Source organism: Phalacrocorax carbo, chromosome 6 (assembly GCF_963921805.1).
Source record: "Phalacrocorax carbo chromosome 6, bPhaCar2.1, whole genome shotgun sequence".
Taxonomy (NCBI): domain Eukaryota; kingdom Metazoa; phylum Chordata; class Aves; order Suliformes; family Phalacrocoracidae; genus Phalacrocorax; species Phalacrocorax carbo.
The window spans coordinates 40,368,550-40,385,623 of record NC_087518.1 but is presented as its reverse complement, the minus strand read 5'-3'; the positions used below and the strand labels follow the sequence as shown (position 1 = coordinate 40,385,623).

At 45.9% G+C, this 17,074-nt stretch overlaps 1 protein-coding gene across 1 annotated transcript; it reads right to left on the bottom strand.

Moving 5' to 3' along the window:
* Nucleotides 1-2,562: 2,562 nt before the first annotated feature.
* PTGER3 (prostaglandin E receptor 3) lies at nucleotides 2,563-15,836 on the bottom strand. The gene is made up of 2 exons (XM_009508975.2): nucleotides 14,754-15,836; nucleotides 2,563-5,820 (listed from the first exon to the last, which is right to left on the bottom strand). The coding sequence occupies exons 1-2, from the start codon at nucleotides 15,585-15,587 to the stop codon at nucleotides 5,536-5,538; spliced, it is 1,119 nt and encodes a 372-aa protein (XP_009507270.2). The 5' UTR covers nucleotides 15,588-15,836; the 3' UTR covers nucleotides 2,563-5,535.
* Between the last annotated feature and the right edge of the window lie 1,238 nt (nucleotides 15,837-17,074).

The following is a 17,074-nucleotide window of genomic DNA, read 5'->3' as shown; positions in this document are numbered from 1 at the left end:
AGCGGGTGCCTGTGGTTACAGTGAGGGGTGGTCGCTGAAGACAAGGGCAGTAGAAACCCTGACACCTGGGGCCTGCTGATGCTCCTGTGGGACTCCCAGGCTCCAGCTGCATTGCTCTGGGGGTGGCAGGACCCACCTTGGCAGAGCTTGGAGAAACCAGCCCAAGGTGCTTTCACTGGGGCAGCTTGACCAGAGTCGTGGCACCGACCATTGCACAATGAGTGTTGGCGCACGGCTGGCGCAGAATGAGCCTGCCAGCTGCGTGCTGCTGATGTGGCCATGTGTACCGAGCACCCACCTTACTGATGGCAGGGACCCAGCCCCAGCCTGCCTTTGGAGGCACCGCTCTGCCCGCAGGGCACAGCAAAGCCTGGGCTTTGTGCACAGCCACGGGGAAGACCTGGGCTCCTGAAGCCCTGGGTTTGCTTCGCACATGCTTCTCTGGCTGCCGGCAGACCACGGGTGGCAGATATTTTCATTTGCTCTCGCCTGATAGGACCTGCTGTGGGGCCACAGAGCTGCAGAGCAATGTGTGACATTGCAAAGCGACCACAGCCCAACCCACCGTGCTTGGTACCACTGTGGCCCTGTGGGTCTTTGGTTATGTCGCAGGAGATGCTCTGTCCGTAATTTGGTTTTGGTCTGTTTGGTAGAAAGACTGTCCTTTTTTTATGTTGAAGCATCCACATATGAAGTTTTTCATGTTCCCCTCTGGTCCCCAGAAGTGAAAGATTTCAATGCAGCAATCGCTGTTGATTGCCAGCTGCTCATATTTTGCATGCTAATAGAAAAAATTAAGCAATGGTGAGTATTTCCAGTTCCACAGTGACATGCTAGGTTGAAAAAAATTTAAATAAAGGTGCTTTTGATTTTATTAGCTGCAGAGCACTGATTTAAAGGTTTCCACCAGCCTGTGACTGTTGACACTAACTCATGCACCCAATGGTACAGGATCTGCTTCAGCTGCAGGAGAGGTTTACACGATAAACAGGTTTCTGCCCTGGGGCACCCACCCACAAGACACTTCAGTAAGTCCTTTATGAAGGACTCCTTTTTCCAGGAGAATCTCCTTTCAGGACAGTAGCCAAGAACAAGTCTTATGAGGAGCGGCTGAGGGAGCTGGGATTGTTTAGTCTGGAGGAGGCTGAGGGGACACCTTATCGCTCTCTACAACTACCTGAAAGGAGGTTGTAGCAAGGTGGGGGTCGGTCTCTTCCCCCTAGTAACAAGCAATAGGATGAGAGGAAATGGCCTCAAACTGCACCATGGGAAGTTTAGGTTGGACATTAGGAAAAAATTCTTCACCGAAAGGGTTGTCAGGCATTGGAACAGGCTGCCCAGGGAGGTGGTTGAGTCTCCATCCCTGGAGGTATTTAAAAGAAGGGTAGATGTGGTGCTTGAGGATATGGTTTAGTGGTGGACTTGGCAGTGATAGGTTAGAGGTTGGACTCGATGATCTTAAGGGTCTTTTCCAACCTTAACAATTCTATGATTCTAAAAGCTGTAATTTGGAAGATGAGCTTTGCTGGGTATCTCTCCTCCATGTATTAATTAGCTAGTGGCTGTTTCTCTGGGGTGCCGGTCCGCACTGAAATGTAGTACGAATGCATGGCAATTGCTGTAAATCCATCGAGCAGTAAGGGAACAGGCAGTGTGTTTGAAATAAGGCAAAACTGCCTATAATAATTTGCTGTTTCTCTTCTGAAGGTCACTTAACTTGGGAGAAATTCACAGTGACATTTCACTTGCTTACCAGAGGAGCACACAGAAATTCTGTTGTGGTAGGTTGGATTTGTCCATCATAATGATGCTTCCAGCCCATTAGTGGAGTCACTGATCTTCTCTATGACTCTGCTTTAGAAGCTCAAAAAGTCTGTGTTAAAATTACAAAATGTACCAAATAAAAGGTATAATAATTTAAAAAGAAGTGGCAACAGCCTTGGCAAGAGGGGCTGTGGGTGGTCACCCATGCAGGCTCTGGCACACAGGCTTGGCTGAAACGCTTCAGACACTGACCTGGGTCTCAGATTTGGGGCTGCACAGAGTCCCGGGCCTGCGTGCTTTTCCCACCCAGCACTCAAAAGGCATAAGCATGAGTGAGAAATTGCAAAACCTGTACTGACACAGCAAACTGAACCAACCTTCTTCAGTGGTGCAGCATGGCTCCCGCAGGTGAAGGTCACAAGCTGGAAGACTGTGCAGATAAAATCTATGTAAACCTGTCAAGACCTGTTGTGTTGTAACAGCAGGTGGTGCTTTTGCAAGACTCACGTAACCATTTATTGGAAGGCCTGTTGATAAACAATACTTTACACGTTAGGATCGACCATTCTCCATCCCCTGCTGCTTCGCACACAGCCCATCAAGAGCGGGCAGCAGGGAGGAAGGTGGGCGAGCACCTCGCGGCTCCCCTCGCCAGGACGGATCTGGCCAGTGGGCGGTCACAGCCAGGCGCCAGGGGCTGTGCTTCCACCTGCTGCTCTGTACAGGGTGTTCAAAATTGTTGTGACACTGTGTCCCAGGCAAGAGTAATCAAGGAAATTAAGACTGGTTATTCTGCCGAACTTTTATTCTGACTAATACAACACACATTGATTTGGTACACAAACAAGCTAGTTTTTAAGGCAAATGATCTCAAAATCATCTTTCCGTACACTACAGTTTCCATAACATCTTTGACAGAAGAACAACATATTAAAACCAGTATTAGAAATGCTACTGTAGTGGAATTTAAATACATCACATAAAAGGCATCTTTAAAGAAATGCAACAAAGATACACCACCAAGTAAATGGGAAACAAAAGCTTTCATTTATGCTAAACTCTTTGAATTCATTTTTGAAAGTGCGTTCCTCCAGCCATGTCCTGTTACGGCGGCCATGGCTGGCAAATAGTGCTTAAACTCCTTTTCTGTAAACAGATTAAAGCAGACATTCTTTCCCATTTTCTGATATTTAAAGTAGCTTCTTCATATTACCACACCCAGAGGTGGACAGAACTGCCTTCTTCCAAACATAAAAGTAAGTGTCCTATTTCACTAAGAAAAGGCATGGCATAACAAAATTATTTTAAGCGAACTATAGTGAAACGACCCCTGACACTTAAGAACAAGCCCACATCCAGTTACTCTAGAACTGAACTATGGTCCCTTGCCGCAGCCAACTTAAGGCAATGTCACATTTGAGCTGTTGTCTCATTACCATGTATTTGAATGATTGCCTACAGGAAAAAACCAGCATTCTCTGCTTGCTGCTATAAAAGAGCTGATAAAAGGGGGACTGATTCACTCTTCCTTGCAGAACTTCTCCCTCGCTATCCCGCTTACAATCTCAGAGCTGGCTGTATGCTCTGTAAGTGCTGCTGCTCAGAAATTTCTTGACAAAGAATGATTCAGTCTAATTGTTAAGGTCATCCCGACATATTTTACAAACGACTGGGTTTGCTTATTTGTTTTAAAAAGCTAACGCACATAAACTGAACAATACGACTGACCTGGACAGAAGAACAGGCTTTTTATCTTCCAAAATAATTTCTTAAAAGAAGTATGAATCCTGCAAGGCACTTTTTAAAAGAGAATGAGTAATACTTTTATTTCACCATGTTCCCCAAAGTGCTGATTAGTAAATGAACTGGGGCTAGCAGCACCGTTGACGTGCAGGCACGTGTAGTCGTTACACTCAACACCAGCTCACACACAGCGCAGCAGCTCGCTGGGGCTGCACGGCTCCGGGCGTGGGGTCCCACAGCCTGAAGGATGCAATCAACTCGCAACTGAAAAAGGAATTTATTGCATTAAATCTAAGAAGATTATGAGACTGGCAAAATAAAGGCAGTGCCTTACAAAATGTGTCTCTCTGTGATTTTAGGCTGGCTCTTGAATTAAAGACAGATATTAGATTTTAGGTTGCACTCGAACGCCACACAGATAAAACTAGATTTATGTAGCCAGTGGCTTCTGCTATCAGGTTAATTATTATTTTTGTTTGACTGATATGAAGGTAAGAAATTAGATAACGGAGTAGCAGAACAAGAAAAGTGAGTAGCCAGTTTCTCTTTTGAGTAGTTACTTTTATAAACAAAGGAAGTAGAGTAAAAATAAAGGTTCTGTGAAGAAATTCCCAGCAGATGCAGGATTACATTTGCCTTTGAAGCCCCTGAATTTGATACTATATACTGTACACAGTATAAGGTGCACAACCATATGACACATTGTATTTGATTGTATTTGCATCCAATTTCACCCAAGAGGCCATGAAACAGGAGACATTAGAGGCTGTCATCCATAAAGGGTGAAGAAAACAAGGAAAAAACGTAGTGCCTTGTAAAGATAAACTTCAGATGTGACACAAATGGATCAGAAACCAGTTTTCTAATAAAACCTGAAAGCTACCTGGGGGAAAGATGTGAGAATGCACACACTTCTACCCACCTCTTCCGGGCCGCTTTCTTTTAAAAATTCCCAAAGCTGCCATATCTCTCAAATTTGTCTTTTCAGATGAAAGTAGAAACAAACTGTTCTGGGGTACTACTTTGGCCACTTTGTAGTACATTTTAGTAATGGAGAAGTTTTGAGTGGCATCCCCGGTGCTTAAAAATAATTTTATGTTCATTTTATTCCTGGACACGTGCATTTCCAACTAAAACAACTCATATGAAAGCAGTATTTTTGGCTTTGTAAACCTTTGCCATTAATCTACAGGAAGAAGAGTGTTTACTGTCTCTTACAACCTATTTATCACTCTCTCCATCTGCTCAAAGTACTCTTATAGTGTGCTTTGCAAACAGCGATTCTTGTTATGCCTGGGTATTTCACAGGTTGCTATTTAAAAATAAAACCATAGATTTCTCACTTGTGCTATTTGTCCCAATGCTACATCTTCCTCATGATCTTACTTTAGCATCCATGCAGAAAGAGTATTTATCAGGACAAATCCATGTGTCATGAGACTCGTGCCACCTTCAGTTCTCAAAAGAGAATGAGGTACCATCATTGGTACAACACAACAACCTTTTCAGTTTTAAGTCACTGAAATCCAAATAAAAGTCTTCTAATTTTGTCTTCCTTCAATTCTTGCATTTTTTGCCCCTTTTCCCCTTGTCCCTCCAGAAAAAAAGGAGGAAGAAGGACTCTGAAGTAGATAATCTTAGTATTAAAATATATATAGGAGTGGGTCTCTTCAGTAAGTTAATCTGTCGAATCTGTTCCAAGTGTCCTCTGATAGGGACACCATTTTTTCTACCTTAATGCAAGAGAATTCCCTCCAAACTCTTTTAGGCACACAAAACGTCACATTCTGCAGCCCAGTTATGAACGCCAATAACAATGGAATGTAGAAACAAACCCAACTCCTTCTTCTGCATTTGAGAATTTTTGGCACATTAGATAAATAATTATTTGGCACTATAAGTCCACTCAGTAACAACATTTTCAGCTATTTATGCAGATGCCGACATGCTACAGATACCCCAATTCACAGTAAGATTTAAAACTACTTGTTGGCAAAAGTAGTTTCCATGCAAATGATCAATGTTCCTTCATGCCGTTGTCCGTCGGATTTCCTCTGACAAGGTGATTGACCTCTCTTTCCACTCATTGTTAGAGCACTTGGAGACAGCGTTGGCTGCTTGACAGAACTTCTGGAGGAGGATCTTTCTGAACAGCAGGTAAACCCATGGATCCAGTATCTGGTTTAGTGAGGCCAAACGCACAGCTGTCAAGAAGAAATTGCATTCTTTGTGCAGTTCTGAGCTTTGGGCACCACCAGAGAACTGCTTGCAGTGTTCAAATGTGTGGCTGAAGATCATCTTCAACATTGTTATCTAAGGAAAGTTAGGAGAAAAAAGTGATACATGTTAAGAGACTGTTATCTGTATATCACTATATGCAAATATCCCTAAAGACAAAATCCTGTCAAGCAATTTTTTCCTCCCTCAGCCAATTTGAACTGTGGTCAGAGAAAATAAGCACTGAGAGAGCAGCTCAGTTTGTGTGTGTGTGTAAAATGAGTGACAAACATGATACCTTTCAGCTATCAGTCAGATTTGTTTATAGATCTCATGCTAAAACAGGGCAGCACATGCTGCTTCCCTGCTTGAGACACAACCGAAAGCCGTGTGCTAAATCCTAGAGGTTCAAGACGGCCTTGGCTAGAAAGGGAAATTACTGACCTTGCAAAATTGACTTAAAGGGACTAATTTTATCATTATCATATTATCACAATTACAAGGAACAGCTGAATAACTCATGATAAGTAGAGCTCTTCAAAATTATGTTGTGAACAGTAAATGTCAGAAAAAAGAATTTCAAATACAAAAATGTCTTCCTTTTATTTTTTTAAAGATAAGATATTTTCTTCTATGACTTCTAAATTGTAGAATGTGGTTTTAGGGTAAATTATTCTGCTTATGAACTGAGCCAAATTAAAAGAAAAGGGCTAATAAAGGTGATTTGGGCTAGGAGTCAAGAAAACATTTGAAAACATCAAGAAAAAAAATCTTTTTCTTTTGTCAAAAGCCACAGACTGCATTTTGTGTTAACCTGACTTATACTTCCTCCTTTCCCCCCTCAGTTCAGCTGCCCCAGTGAATAAAGTGACAGATTTAGGAATCTGTTTCCGAGCTGGCAGGACTGAGAGATGCTATTTACACTCTAAAATGTTTCACACAAGTAGAAGTTTCCGTAACTGACGTCTCCCATGCCTCACAGCACAGATCAGCAAGCTCTGGCCTCGGCGCGAAAAGCTACATGCAGGTTGATGCTTTGGGGATTGAATACCATCAGGCATGGCGGCATCTCGATTTACAATACTAGTTATGCAGCATAAGGCTATCGGGGTCCTGCCATTATGCAGATGGCACACGTCAGAACATAAGCACTGGTCAGCAATAGTCACTTATTTATTCAGAAAAGCCAAAGAAGAGGCAGCTTTGATTAATACTTTCACCCCAAAATCTGTATTTTAAGGCAATTTTATGCCTTATTTCAGTGTCAGTGAAGATAGGTGCTGTTGGTACGGTACAGGCAGCAGGGAGGATTCATTTTTCTTATGTGTTGCTACAAGGCTTACAATCTTTAAACAACATAAACTGAAGATTACACTATAATGATTCAATCAACTAAAATAACAATATTTTGTAAATCTTTTTTTCACATCTTAATTTTCCAAATTAAGACATAAACTTGCTTTACAGCTATCAATGCCATGAGCCTTGAAACACAAGGACACCTTTATTCTCATGTTACAGACTAGAAAGGTAAGACACTGCGAAAGGCTGCTACAGGCTGCACAGAAAGCCTGTGACTGAAAAAGAAACCAGCTTGGGAACCCAGTGCAGTGCTCCAGCCACAGGAGCACTGGTTTTTTATCAGGGTGCTGTTTATTCAGGTAAAAATGGTGAGAAGCCTTTTCTCTTTTAAAGCTAGTGAGAGAACTCACCAGAGCTGGTTTTGCAATGCTCTCATATGCTAATATATAACCATGGGAAACAGGAATCATATTTTGAAAGATGTCAGACAGATACAATTTTCCATAGTTTAGTCGGTATCTGTTGTCTAAAGTTTTCTCCCAAGCTTTATGTACCAACTACAGCTGCTTAAAAATATATCACTTTAGAGGTCTTTAGTAGCTTCTCTACAGATAAGCTACATTAGATTTTATATTGCCATGTTTCTTCCAGGAGCCCATAAAAACAGGGATCAAAACATCTTCTGAGCAGGCACTTGCCATGCAATTGCTGCCAAATGACGTGCGTATCAGCTGTATAATAGGGAAAATACCTGTGCTGCTCTTACCCCTGGCTGTGATACACAATGAGGCTCTTGGGTGCTTTAGAGCAAGGAAAAAGACAGAGCTGGTGTGAGGATGGGGTATGCTTCATAATATATGTCAGGTAGCTGCAAGCAGACCTTGTCCCTGGGTACCGCGTCCTACCGCGGACTGAAGTGTGGCACTGTGAAGTGACCTGACACTTGGGAATCCAGGAGTAGGGCCTGTGCGCTACATTCTCTCCAAGGATAGGGCTGTTGAACACCTAACTCCTCCTGGACAGGTCCTTTTTTTTGCTTGTAAATCTCTTCTGGCCATGACTTGAAGACCTTGACTGCCTGAAGATGGAAATCCTGCAGAATTGAGATAAGGTAGATCTGCACATTTTAACGTGTCTACTGTGTATGTCAAGGACATGAATACCTATGCACAGTGGCTCTGATGCACATCTAATTAACTGTCTTTGGAAAGGTCAGTGGTACCACACACTAGAAAAACAGGCAGCCAGTCCTGAAAATGCAGGGAACAGCCCGAGGGGTGAGACTTGCTGTCAATTATTCATAGCCCTGTCCAACTTCTTGGCTTCAGCCTTTTGAAAGAACCAAGACAATCTGCATCAGCAGCAACACAAGCAGAGTGATCCCAGCCAAGGCTTTCCCACAGAAAGCTGTCTTCAGCATGGAGTGTCACCCAGAAAGGTCACTCCTGGACTGCTGTTGTCCCCATAACCTGGGACAGTCAGAGCAAGAATGACCAGGAGCAGAGGCTATGGGGAGGATTTTTCCATTCAAAGGGATATTCTGGGTGCCAGATCAATAACCACGTGTTGACCTTGGAAAGACTTAAATGAGTCTGGAAGGCAGGGCAGCTTGGACAGCAAAGTAGAATTGTTTTTGTTCCTTTAAATCGAAGCAATTGAGGATTCCATCTAATATATTTAATATAAATAAAAATTTTAAAAAGTAACCATTGGTAGAGCTTTTTTAAAATACAGATAGATACAGATCCAGACCACAGCAAATGGCCACCTGTGCACCAGACCCACACAACCACAACCCTACCGCTTCCTCTGCCACCTCCAGCTGTTTAGGACACTGTCACTGTCACAGCTCGTCCTACGCTGCCTGCAGCACCTTCCTCCTATGCCCATCACAGTCCAGGACAACTCACCTCCTGGCGGGGACGGCAGCATTACCATGCCATAAAGAGAAGCAGTATTACATAAACATGCTATGCCCACATTATACCCAATGGGAACCACACCACGGTTGTCATTCCCACTTCAGATTACCCTCTCCCAGATCAGCTCTTCTAGCTCTTCCTTTGGGAACTCTGCAACGACCCTTGTTTTGCAAACCTTGCTGTCTTGATTTTTTTGTTAGTGAACCCATACAGCTACAAAAATATCAGGCTAATAAAATATGTTTCCCAAGCAGACAACTTATTTTTATTACATAATATTCCCTTACTGGAATATTTTTTGGATCAACAATTGCTCTGCTGGAAATTTTATTTGTCTGATATCCTTCAAGGTTGTTTATCATGGCCTGTACTGGTCTTCTAAATGAATTAAAAGGAAGACTGTGAAAGGCAGAGGAATGACATCAGGTGGAATAAAGTCAATGGAATTACATCATTTAAGCCAATTAAAAAAACATCTCCAAATGCATATAGTAATATAGTTGATAATTGTATTTATTAAGTTACAGTAGATAAAACTTCACTGTTATCACTGAACGTAGCTTTAAAATAACATTAAGCCTCCACTGCTGTAGTTTTCAGACTTATAACCGAAGACAAGATGCATTTTGTGAGATATCTTTACAGTGTTTTGAAAAAAGTTGGATTGTAGGACATAAGAACTTTTCAGCGTTGTTTCATATGCTCCCCAGCTGGCAACCATCACTGTGATTCACTGCCACTAACTTAACTTTAAAGGAGCAGCCTGTGTTACCTCAGGGACTCCCAGGCAGCTTACTATTATACTGCAAAGAGTTTAGAATGAACTTCCATTGGGGAGGGGGCAGGGGGAAGACAAAAACTTTTGCAAAGACATTTTTCCAGTTTTACAAACTATGTTGGAAACCACGGCTATCTGTGGTAAAAGACGGAGAATAAAACAGTTGATCTACTTTTAACTGCATATTTTTCAGCCAAGCAGGAGCTGAGTAGCTGGTCTAGAACATGGGGTAAGAATCTGACAGGAAATTCCTGGTGCCAGACTGCAAAATCTTTTCTTGAGATAGCTTCCAAAAAACCAAACATGTTTTCTATGTATCATGAAGACAGGAGGATTCATCCTCTTACACTGCTTCTCCTCTCCCATTAGCCCCGATCTGTTGCTTAAATAATTCTCACACATAAAGCAAGCAACAGAAGGAACAGAAGATTCTTGTGATGAAATACAAATAGTGGCTGTGGTGAGCGAACCATGGAAAGCCACAACAGAGAGGACGTGATTTTTCATTGCAGTGACTAACAATACCTATGGTCACGTACCATCTTGTTTTCAAATGAAAATTGTAATTTTGTCTCATTGAATTTTTAGGACTCTCTTCCACTGCCTCTGCTGAAGCTGAACCAGAATGAAAGACTTCAGTTTGAGCAGGCCAAATGCCATTACAGATTCTGCTTGTGGAGCCCTGAAGGAGAACTTCCTATTGCCTAGCATGGACGTGGATTTCTTTTTTGAAGTAGAAATACTGCCTGTCGCGGTAAGGTAAGTAAGCTAAGTCCAGCCAACTCGACTACAGAGGTGCATGTTTGGTATCCACACCATCTTAACCTTGGTTAACCCCCTCACTGTAGCTGCTCACCCATCGGATTGACAGTAATCCAGAAAGGATGTCAGTTATATGGCACCTGACGATCTGTATTAATTAGCAGCCTTCTTGCAGTAGGGCAATGCAACACCTCCCAGTGTGCCTGGACCACAGATGTATCAATATGTCCTGGGAAGAACTGCTGCTCAGAGCCGGCCATGCATGAAGGCCATGCTGCTTTCTGCACAGCAGCACCGCACATCTGGCACATGCACAGGCAGCACTGCACGCCGCGCTCTCCTATCCACCGCCCCACAGGACACGCACCGGCAGAGCAACCTCAAGCAAGTAAGTTCTCTGTTTCTGAGAAACATGTGATAGTGAAATCATTTGCAATCTTCTTGGAGAATTACTGGAGAAGGCTGAGGACTTTAATGAGAACATGTTTACAGAAGGATAATAATGCAGGGAATCATGACAAGGTCCTATCAAAGTCTAGTGGGATTCCTCAAATGTGGTCTAATTTTTATCATTTGTTTTTGACCTTATCTAGACAGATACAGTTCAGCAAAATCCAGTCTTTTGGCCAATCTGAAATGATCAGTACGCTGGGACAGTTTTGGAACAGGTGGCTGTTTGAGCCTCAGATGGAAGCAGAGCATTAGTGGGAAGAGTTACTGATTCATAGAGAAGGAGCCATCTATTCTCCTTGCAGCTCAGTGATATCACTGCCTTTTTTCCTAAGTGAAGGTGCTTTCCATAACATGTAAAAATATTACAAAATAATACAGTTTTAATAAAAATACCCATAAAGGAGAATGTATTTAATGTCCGCCTGACAGGAGGGTTAAGGAGAAGTATTTTAATAGGAAAAGCAGCAGAATACCTGAGCATTTTGGCTTTAAATAGCCTTGAAACAACTTTGTGAGTGAATAATTTTGTAGCCTGGAGCTCTAAGAGAATTATTATGAGAATTCCAGTTTGTGCTGCACTGGTGTTTCTGTGCAATCAAGGAATAGCTTCCTCTATTTTACCTCAGACTCATTTCAATCTGCTGTCAGTTTAGTTCAATGGTTATGCTCTACAGTTGAGCACCAAAATAAATAGAAGATTAACATGAACTGGAAGCCACTTATGATAAAACAATATCTTATTAAGTGGAGCATTCTCCCAGGTTCTCCATGCTGAATTCAGGCAAGATCCTGAGTGCACAACGGAAGGAGACAATGCCTACTTTACGTACGCACTTCCTCTCTTCTACCAAATCCAGCATAAATCAAGAAAAGGTGGGACGCTTCATTAGGCTGTTTAGAGCACAGCCACTATCATAAAAAGTTTCACTTATCTGTTAAATCACATTTGATCGTCATTTTCATCAACAGATCAAGTGTAAAAATACTGTCTGTGTAAAAGGGCATTGTTTACCTAATAGTAATAGTTGTCAGAATCCGATAGTTCTCAGTTACAAAACTCAGATTCCTTTTCATAAAAAAACCCAAAAATCTCTTCTGAAAATCCCTGGATTCCCATTTCAGCTAAATTTTTTACAACTGCTAAATGACGCAGTTATAGCTTAAATGAGTTCTACCATCTGGCTTTCACTGACAGTGCACTTGCTTTACTGCATGGTCACTCTTCCAAAAAATCTGCCCTCTTATTCCCAATTTGTACTTTGTAGTTGTACAGAAAACATTGAAGTGTATGTATAAATATGCTTCTGTAGTCATCACTCTTGATTTTGAGAATATGAAGACTGGAGAATACGCTGACTGGACAGAGAAGTTTTGCAGAGCTCTGCAGAAAGAGTTGCCTGCTTTCCAGAGCTACTGCCGCACAGGGAAGTGAACTGTTGACAAATGCATCCTGGATTACAGCTGTGTCACCCAGTGGGGCAGTGGTCCTTCATGCGATGGCAAAATGCATGCAAAGAGTTGCCAACCAGTATTTCTTCAATTGGCCCTGCCTTTGACTCAGAGCATCAGGCTCCTCACCAGGGAGTCAGTTCACCTTCCATGGCTAAACCTCAGAGAAGTCCTGCTCTCTTTTACCAGCTCCCCAAGCATTTTCCAGAGGCGTCAGTGTTAACAAGTTCTCTGACCCGGGCTCTGCTCCATTAACTCATCCCATTAACACTCCCCAGAGATCCATCCAGTAGAGCAGGGACAAGTCTATCGCTTTGACTTCTGACTGTTAAATCTGCAAAAATGCCATGGGAAGCAAACCACCAAAAGGAATCTCTGCATCCTCACTGATTTTTCTGAGTACTCAGGCTCTGAAGGAAGAAAAAAAAAACCAAAACAAACCAAAAAAGTATCCCTCATCTCAGGGTTTTTCTCTCGAAGCTACAAGGCTGGTTAAACCCTCAGGTGCAATAGCTCCATGGCCCCTGGGCTGGTTGAGGGAGCAGCATGGGTCCTGCCGCCTTGGCTGCAGAGGGCAGGGCAGAACCTGCATCCCAATGGAAAGACTACAAAAGCAAGGGCTGAGAGGCAAACATACTTCCTTCATTTATTGAACACCTTCTAATTTTTCATGTGTTTATGGACAAGCATGCAACAGTTAACTTCTGTAAAATAAAGAAATTCTAGTGCCTCCCCTTGGGACTTAACTGCACACGTCAGCAGGGCAGCAGGACGTGCCGCAGCAGCGTTAATGGCTAGCCAGTGTGTCTGGGGCTGCAGGCAATCAATGCACGGAGACACAGAAACGACCACGACGGGGCATTCTCCTGAGTTAACTTATCAAACTTAACATTCCTTGGGGTTTGAGGAGGAGAACATTATTCTTTGTTCTCAAGTTCTCACTCAGTTTTCAGTGTGGTTTTTAATTTTACTTTCTTCCCAAGCTGTTAATGATCTCTAGAAAGGTAATTTACAGACTCTTGACTTACTTTGGGGTGGGGCTATTTTGGAGATTTGGTGGAATTTTAATTAATTTACAAGAAAAACATTACTTAATTAAATGAATTTGTTTTCTATTTTTACCTCATTCCCATCAGCCGCTAGCTTTGTCAGCCATTCCTCTTGTCGTGGCCCCATTTACAAGAGCTCAAGTTCTCCGTGCACAAGAAGGAAGAAAAATCCTTCTCCAGCCACAGAGTACCTTTCACATAACTTCAAAATTACTGTAGCTAGCTTCAGCCCTTTCCTGCTTATGGGTCCCAAGTACAAACTTTCCAAAAATCATACGATCCTCCAACCGCAGAATAAGCTGGCCTTTTTAGATGGGGTACTGGACTGCTAGGTGTGCCCCTGCCCCACATGGCAGAGAGAGATGTGGATTCAGCCTCCTCCGCTCCTAAATCACGAGGAAGGGTTTACCCCAGTTTGGCAAGAAAGAAAGGGCATAAGTGAGAAATAAGAAAGTAGTGGAAAGACATGCAAGGGTCCTTTAAAAAACCAGAAATGAAGGCCCACAATGCTGCCGTAAATAAGATACTGTGAGCAATCTGCTGAAAGCCAGAAGGCACTCGCAAAGTCATAAGTTGTGCTTTTCCTCATAAAGCACCGAAGTAAGTTTTGCTACAAGATGGAAGCAAATAAAAAATTGTAAATGGCTGTTTCCTATAAGCACAAGGCTCCGTTAACAGTAAGGTCTCGATAAACTTCCTCACAGGTTTCCCAAACAAGCAGGTTCTGGTTCCCTTTGTCCTGTCACCTTCAGACCCCTAGGGTGCCGACAAGCAGGTACAACGTGCCGGTCAGGCTGTACTGGGCAGGAACACAGTGCACCCTCCCTGCCTCTGGAGCCCACTGTCGGTCCCAGCTGCTCTCCCCACTCTAAACCTGCCCACTGTGCCTGGAGTCTGTGATTCTGTGCCACGAGCACTGCCGACTTCAGTGTCCTGCCCCCAGACCCACGGTGTCCTCATATCCTGCCTTATTCCTCTGTACAGGACCCTTGTTTTCCTCAAGGTCCCTCCTTTTGACACTAGTTCCTTTGCCTTATTTTTCCAAATACGCTGTACTTTGGCTATCCTCTTGGACCTCTCCCAGTTCTCTCCTACCAGCTTTCCACACCTGACATCCCCCAGGCCCTGTCCCTGTCCCTGCTTTCTTTCAGTATGGCCATTCACAGCCATACTGCCCACGAGGAATCTGAACCACGGTGCCTCCCACCCTGCCCAAGGCAGGGGCTCTCCGGGGCCACCCTGCCTCCTGCCCTACCAGAGGGAAGGAGGAAGGAGGCCCGGGGTTAACCCACAGTGGACAGCAAGGCGACCTACCAGTAGCGGTGACCAGCAGACCGAGAGGACACACATGATCCCCAAGAGCTGGATCAGTGTCTCCATGGCGATACGCCCCCACTGCTTGCTGGAGCGCGACGCAGTAGCTTTGGTCCGACAACGAGACACCAAGGCCTCGATGGTGGCCAGGTTGCACACCACTGTCACCACAAGCGAGAGGAGCCCCAGGATGGCGAAGGTGGGGGCGAAGAAAAGGTTGCCGGTGAGCTGGCTGTTGCCCGTGCTGATGAAGCACCAGGTGCCGGGCCACTGCAGCGTGTACTGGCCCAGGCCGGCGATGGGCAGGAGGGCGAAGGCAAACACGGCCAGCCAGATGCTGAGCAGCACCATCTTTGTCACCCGTGTCTTCATGTGGCTGGCATACCAGTGGGGCGCACGGATGGCCAGTGTCCTCTCCACAGCCATGGCGCTGGCAATGAAGAGTGGGCAGAGACCAAAGACAGTCATGCTGAAGCCAAAGAAGATGCAGAGGTGGCCCGAGGGGTCGATGGCGTCCCAGGTGCGGTTGGACAGGTAGACGGAGATGACGATGGGGCTGGTCAGCAGCTGCCCAAGCAGGTCGGTGAGTGCCAGGGAGCCAATGCACAGCAGGAAGGACCGCTTCCGCCGGCTCTTCTTGGCCCGGTAGCTGCGGGAGACCAGCAGCATGGCCAGGGCATTGCCCACGATGCCCGTGATCATCATGGTCAGCGGGAACGCCACCGAGACGGTGCTGCAGCCCCCCGCCGCCCGCCCCGTCCCGTTGCCCCGCTGCCGCATGGCGCCGGGCTCGGTGCCGTTGGGGTCGCCCTGGCACTGCGGCCAGCGGCTCATCCCGGCGGGCTACCGCGGCGGCGGAGCGCCGAGGGGTCGGCCCATGGCGGCGCTGGACGGACGCGGTGCCCGGTGCGGCGCGGCACCGCCGGTCTGCGGGAAGCGGGCGGGAGGCATTATAAGGCGGGGGCGGGCGGGCGGGGGACGGCCCGTCCCGCCCTGAGGGAAGGGCGAGGCGGCGCGGCGCAGCCCGGCCCCGGCACCCCGCCGCCCTCGGCCGCGGGGTCGGGAGCCCTGGACGGCTCTGGGGGCCCGGCGGCACCGGCCGTGCCCCGCCGCGGGGAGGGGTCCCTCAGGCGACCCGCCGGGACGGGGGCTCCCGGCCGGCCCCCGGCGCGATCGCGGCGGCGGGCGCTGCTCGAACGGGTCCCTGAGCTCTGCTGCCCCCGGGCGGCACCGGGGCTGCCGCCGTACCCCCCCCGCCCTTCCGCCGGGCCCCGCCCTGGCGGGCTGGCGGCGCTGGGGATGCCCGTGCTGGGCTGCAGCCCGGGACCCGTCGCCGGGGTGTCTCCCTGCCCTCCCCGGCCGCCGGACCCGCCGGCCGCGCAGGCTGCCTTGCAGCGCTCCGGGCAGCGGGCGCCGCCTCCCCCCGGCCCTCTGGCTGTCACCGCCGCCGCCTGCAGCTCCGGGACCCTCCTCGTACGCGGAGGTGGCAGCGAATGCGGTGTCTGCCGCCTTCTCCTTTCTTTTCCTGCTCTCTTTAACTCTCAGGGCTGTTTTTCTCACGGTTCAGGCTCAGCCAGTCTTGCAGCTATACGGCAGGATGCCATTTGCGAAGTCCAGTGCTGGGAACGATATTCCCGCTGAACTCCGGTGTGCACAGCTTGGAGTAGAAAGTCTGGAAAAGCACGAGGGAAAACACCCTCCTTCCCCTTTTTCATTCTGACACGGATGCGTTGATCTGGAGCTACTGTGAGTTCAGCACACGCCTCCTGCGTCCCACCTCTGCCATTTGGAAAGTTTTTCGTACCGTCGTTTGGTACCGTGCTTGATATTTGTGCCTGGTGGCTTTACAATGGGAATGTTCCCTGTTAGCTTCGTTGCGTGTTATTTCTGGATGGGGTCCATAACCAGTCTATGAGAAAGTTCGGAAAAGGGAACTAATAAACTGATGCTATGTATGAAGCACTTTACAGACTTTTTTTAAAAAAAACAACAAAACAATGCATGTGTAAGCAACCTTTTTCCCCCCAATAAAAGTACTACTCATTTTGATAATGGGAGGACAGGTAAAGTTTGTAAATTGCACAGGACTCTGCTCAAAGCTGTTGTAACAGAACAGTCACAGGAGCATTGCTCCCTCTTCTTGCTCCCTTGTTTAAATTTTGAAAAAGTTTGCACAAATATCTACACTTTCATACTTAAAAAAACCCAAACCCAAACCAAACACCCTATTCGCTGTTATTTCTGATTAAAGAACATGCAAGTCCTTTATGTCAAAGGAATTCCAAAGTCCTATGAGCAGGGATACATTTTGATCAATGCTC